The following is a 6,000-nucleotide window of genomic DNA, read 5'->3' on the forward strand; positions in this document are numbered from 1 at the left end:
GTCCCGTGACCATATACCCATCTTACATATCCTCCATCCCATAGTCCCATGCCCATATACCCATCACACATCCTTCATCTCATAGTCCCATGCCCATATACCCATCATACATATCCTCCATCCCATAGTCCCATGCCCATATACCCATCATACATATCCGCCATCCCATAGTCGAGTACCCATATGCCCATCACACGTCCTTCATCTCATAGTCCCGTGCCCATATACCCATCATACATATCCTCCATCCCATAGTCCCGTGTCCATATACCCATCATACATATCCGCCATCCCATAGTCCCGTGCCCATATACCCATCTTACATATCCTCCATCCCATAGTCCAGTGCCCATATACCCATCACACATCCTCCATCCCATAGGCTCGTGCCCATATACCCATCATACATATCCTCCATCCCATAGTCCCATGCCCATATACCCATCATACATATCCTCCATCCCATAGTCCCGTGCCCATATACCCATGTAACATATCCTCCATCCCATAGTCCCATGCCCATATACCCATCACACATCCTTCATCTCATAGTCCCATGCCCATATACCCATCATACATATCCTCCATCCCATAGTCCCGTGCCCATATACCCATCATACATATCCGCCATCCCATAGTCCAGTGCCCATATACCCATCACACATCCTCCATCCCATAGTCAACCATTATGACATCATAATGAGCGGCAGGGCTTGCAATCTATGATGACATCAGCGTCACCATGGCAACCATTATAACATCATAATGAGGGGCGCGGGCTTAATACGCACACACTGATTCCCCTTTATGCAAATAGGGGCATTGTGACATCATAATGAGGGGCGGGGCTTGACACGCACACACTTTTTCCCCAGTATGTAGATAGGGGCAAAATTGTTTGGTAAATTGGAACAATTTTGTGGCTGTAGCTGCGACGGTGCAGATGCCTATCCCGGACATACACACATACACACATACATACACACTTTGAGCTTTATATATTAGACTAGCTGAAGAGCCCGGTGCTGCCCAGGCATAGTAACTAACTGTGCTGTGGTTAGTTATAGCAAATTATAATTATCCTCCATCCCATAGTCCCGTGCCCATATACCCATCATACATATCCACGATCCCATAGGCCCGTGCCCATATACCCATCATACATATCCTCCATCCCATAGTCGAGTGCCCATATACCCATCACACATCCTTCATCCCATAGTCCCATGCCCTTATACCCATCTCATCCTCCATCCCATAGTCCCATGCCCATATACCCATCATACATATTCACCATCCCACAGTCGAGTGCCCATATACCCATCACACATCCTTCACCTCATAGTCCCATGCCCATATACCCATCATACATATCCTCCATCCCATAGTCCCGTGTCCATATACCCATCATACATATTCGCCATCCCATAGTCCCATGCCCATATACCCGTCATACATATCCACCACCCCATAGACCAGTGCCCATATACCCATCACACATCCTCCATCCCATAGTCAACCATTATGACATCATAATGAGCGGTGGGGCTTGCAATCTATGATGACATCAGCGTCGCCATGGCAACCATTATGACATCATAATGAGGGGCGGGGCTTGATACGCACACACTGTTTCCCCATTATGCAAATAGGGGCATGATGACATCATAATGTGGGGCGGGGCTTGACGCACACACACTTTTTCCCCCAGTATGTAGATAGGGTCAAAATTGGTGAATTGTAACGCGCGGGGTTAAAATTTCGCCTCACAACATAGCCTAGGATGCTCTCGGGGTCCAGACATTTGACTGTGCAAAATTTTGTGGCTGCAGCTGAGATGGTGCGGATGCCTGTCCCGGACATACACACATGCATACACACATACATACATACACACTTTGAGCTTTATATATTAGATATATATACAGTTGTGGCCAAAAGTATTGACACCCCTGCAATTCTGTCAGATAATACTCAGTTTCTTCCTGAAAATGATTGCAAACACAAATTTTTTGGTATTATCTTCATTTAATTTGTCTTAAATGAAAAAACACAAAAAGAATTGTCCTAAAGCCAAATTGGATATAATTCCACACCAAACAAAAAACAGAGGGTGGACAAAAGTATTGGCACTGTTCGAAAAATCATGTGATGCTTCTCTAATTTGTGTAATTAACAGCACTTGTAACTTACCTGTGGCACCTAACAGGTGTTGGCAATAACTAAATCACACTTGCAGCCAGTTGACATGGATTAAAGTTGACTCAACCTCTGTCCTGTGTCCTTGTGTGTACCACATTGAGCATGGAGAAAAGAAAGAAGACCAAAGAACTGTCTGAGGACTTCAGAAACCAAATTGTGAGGAAGCATGAGCAATCTCAAGGCTACAAGTCATCTCCAAAGACCTGAATGTTCCTGTGTCTACCGTGCACAGTGTCATCAAGAAGTTTAAAGCCCATGGCACTGTGGCTAACCTCCCTAGATGTGGACGGAAAAGAAAAATTGACAAGAGATTTCAATGCAAGATTGTGCGGATGTTGGATAAAGAACCTCGACTAACAGCCAAACAAGTTCAAGCTGCCCTGCAGTCCGAGGGTACAAGTGTCAACCCGTACTATCCATCGGCGTCTGAAAGAAAAGGGACTGTATGGTAGGAGACCCAGGAAGACCCCACTTCTTACCCCATGACATAAAAAAGCCAGGCTGGAGTTTGCCAAAACTTACCTGAAAAAGTCTAAAATGTTTTGGAAGAATGTTCTCTGGTCAAATGAGACAAAAGTAGAGCTTTTTGGGCAAAGGCATCAACATAGAGTTTACAGGAGAAAAAAAGAGGCATTCAAAGAAAAGAACACGGTCCCTACAGTCAAACATGGTGGAGGTTCCCTGATGTTTTGCGGTTGCTTTGCTGCCTCTGGCACTGGACTGCTTGACCGTGTGCATGGCATTAAGAAGTCTGAAGACTACCAATAAATTTTGCAGCATAATGTAGGGCCCAGTGTGAGAAAGCTCGGTCTCCCTCAGAGGTCATGGGTCTTCCAGCAGGACAATGACCCAAAACACACTTCAAAAAGCACTAGAAAATGGTTTGAGAGAAAGCACTGGAGACTTCTAAGGTGGTCAGCAATGAGTCCAGACCTGAATCCCATAGAACACCCGTGGAGAGATCTAAAAATGGCAGTTTGGAGAAGGCACCCTTCAAATATCAGGGACCTGGAGCAGTTTGCCAAAGAAGAATGGTCTAAAATTCCAGCAGAGCATTGTAAGAAACTCATTGATGGTTACTGCAAGCGGTTGGTCGCAGTTATTTTGGCTAAAGGTTGTGCAACTAAGTATTAGGCTGAGGGTGCCAATACTTTTGTCTGGCCCATTTTTGGAGTTTTTTGTGAAATGATCAATGTTTTGCTTTTTGCTTCATTCTCTTTTGTGTTTTTTCATTTAAGACAAATTAAATGACGATAATAATACCAAAGAATTTGTGTTTGCAATCATTTTCAGGAAGAAACTGAGTATTATCTGACAGAATTGCAGGGGTGTCAATACTTTTGGCCACAACTGTATATATATAAACTGCTGACAACATGTCTCTGAATTTCCAAGCAATAAATTTTGTTTTTATCTTCTGAAAATGAGAAATGGTCAAAATAACAAAAAGTACAGTGCTTGCAGAACTCAAATAATGCAAAGAAAACAAGCTCATAATCACTTAGAAACAACAATACTAATGCTTTAACTCAAGAAGAGTTCTGAAATCAATATTTTGTGGAATAACCATGATTTTTAATCACAGCTTTCAGGCGTCTTGGCATACTTTCCTACAGTCTTTCACACTGCTTTTGGAAGACCTTATGCCACTTCTGGTACCAAAATTTAAGCAGTTCTTCTTTGTTGGATGGCTTGTGACTATCCATTTCCTCTTGATTACATTCCAGAGGTTTTCAATGGGGTTCAGGTCTGGAGATTGGGCTAGCCATGACAGGAATTTGATGTGGTGGTCCTTCATCCACACAATGATTGACCTAGCTGTATGGCATGGTGCATTGTCCTGCTGGAAAAATCAGTCCTCACAGTTGGTGAACATTGCCTGAGTGGAACGAATCAACTCTTTTTCCAGGATAATCTTGTATGCGGCTTCATTCATATGTCCTTCGCAAAGATTAACCTGCCAAATACCAGACTTGCTGAAGCATCCCCAGATCATCACCGATCTTTCACCAAATTTCACAGTGGGTGCAAGACATTGTGGCTTGTACGCCTCTCCAGGTCTCTGTTTAACAATTAGATGACCAGGTATTGGTCAAAGCCTCTATGGTCCAATCCTTATGGTCTTTGGCAAACTTCAGCCTGGCTCTCCTTTGCTTTTCATTGATGAAAGGCTTTTTTTCTAGCTTCACATGACTTGAGCCCTTCCTCTAGGAGCTTGTTACGAACTGTTCTTGCCATGCACTTCACCCCAGCTGCCATTTGCCATTCCTTTTGTAAGTCACTTGATGTCATCCTGCAGTTGCTGAATGACATTCGAATAAGATGATGGTCATCCAAATCAGTGGAGAGTCCCCAGTGTCTGCTGCTTGACCTTGTTGTAATGGACTGCCATCTTAGAAATTTTAAGGATGGAGGCAACATGATGCTCACAGTATCCCTCTACTAATATTGCCAGAATTGAGCCCTTCTTTTCCTCACTCAAGACTTTTCTTTTCAACTCCTTTGGCATTGTTAAAAGCTATTTTTTCATGCCTATTACTTTTGGAATATTACTGGCACTAGCACTTGTTTTGCCATCCAGCTTGTCCTACTGCAAGAGGATTGTGAAGACCACAGCAGTGTCTTTTATATTTTCCTTCGTTAAATAAGATTTGGTTCAGGTGATCACCTAATCAGAAGCACATTAAGTAGAATGAGGTGTACTCTAGTTGGAATTCAACTGACACTGGAATGGAATGGCTGTCAGGCATGTAGAGAAGCTGATTTTTCTAAAACTGTGCAGTGGTCACTTAATTTTTGCCAGAGCTGTATATATGCATATATGACACTCAATTTCCACTACATTAAAAATGCTGACACTTTAGCTTTTGTAAGCCAAAGGAGAACAACTTTAAAAATAATAATCTCTGTATGAATTTTATACTAGGGCAAATAGATGATGTGAAGCAAATCAGGTAAAGCAGGAATGACAAATGCTAAACATGGGCTAAATATTTATTAGTACTGTATCCGTCAATATAGATTGCAGCAAGCTATTAATATAAACCAGACTAAATTAGGATCACTACTTTAGTAACAATAGTCAAACAAGCTGTTAACTCTTTGCATCCACTATTACACAAATCGCACAGCATATACAGTATATAATGGCTGATTATAGAGTGGTTACATTCATTTGCAGGTGACAGACCTTAAGCTGTTCTTATATTTGCCCCATCAGTACTCACCATTTCATTCTCCTCTCCTTCATTAAGCACTGCATGATTTTCTGCCATTCCTTTGTGTACCAGTAAGACTGTGCAAAACTGAGTATGGGAATGTGGCAAGTGTTTATCCCTTTGATCTGGAAACTTTTCACTGCAAAACTTTTGTCTCCTGAAAGTACAGCCTCCAGATTTGCCTACAGACTCTTATTGGATCTTTTTATATTGGGCACAAACATTTCTTTCAAATGATTTATTAGGATTTTATTTAACACAGTAAAAATGTATTTGTTTAAATTATCTGTTTTCTCATTTCAATATACATCAAGAATTTAGATTGTTGATCTAAGTGACAAGGAGAAATATGAGCATTGTCACTGGTATAGAATAGAAAAATAAAGTCGCTGCTGTAAAAGCAATTAAAAAGAAATAATGAGAAACAACGTTTCACAGAAAATGATATTGGATTTTACTGTATATCTGTTGATGTCGATGAAATTGTTTACAAAAGCATTCTATTGTGAAAGTAATAGGAGGTGTGCAGTGCCAGTTTTAGGCAAAGTGGGGTCCAGGGCAAAATTTTAAAGTGGGGCAC

General features: G+C 41.8%; 1 protein-coding gene across 3 annotated transcripts in view; it reads right to left on the reverse strand.

Annotated features, from left to right (window-relative positions):
* The window catches only part of LOC141092474 (probable cation-transporting ATPase 13A4), a 576,817-nt gene extending 571,248 nt beyond the window's left edge, over positions 1 to 5,569 (reverse strand). For all 3 annotated transcript variants that reach the window (XR_012232812.1, XM_073578639.1, XM_073578640.1), the window contains exon 1: positions 5,430 to 5,569. Coding sequence is in view for 2 of the 3 variants with exons in the window: in XM_073578639.1 (XP_073434740.1) it covers positions 5,430 to 5,477 (48 nt within the window). In the remaining variant the exon portion in view is untranslated. The remainder of the gene's footprint in view (positions 1 to 5,429) is intronic.
* Positions 5,570 to 6,000: the final 431 nt, after the last annotated feature.

This window comes from Dendrobates tinctorius, unplaced genomic scaffold (genome assembly GCF_039654945.1).
Source record: "Dendrobates tinctorius isolate UK_male_01 unplaced genomic scaffold, ASM3965494v1 ptg000060l, whole genome shotgun sequence".
NCBI classification, from domain to species: Eukaryota; Metazoa; Chordata; class Amphibia; order Anura; family Dendrobatidae; genus Dendrobates; species Dendrobates tinctorius.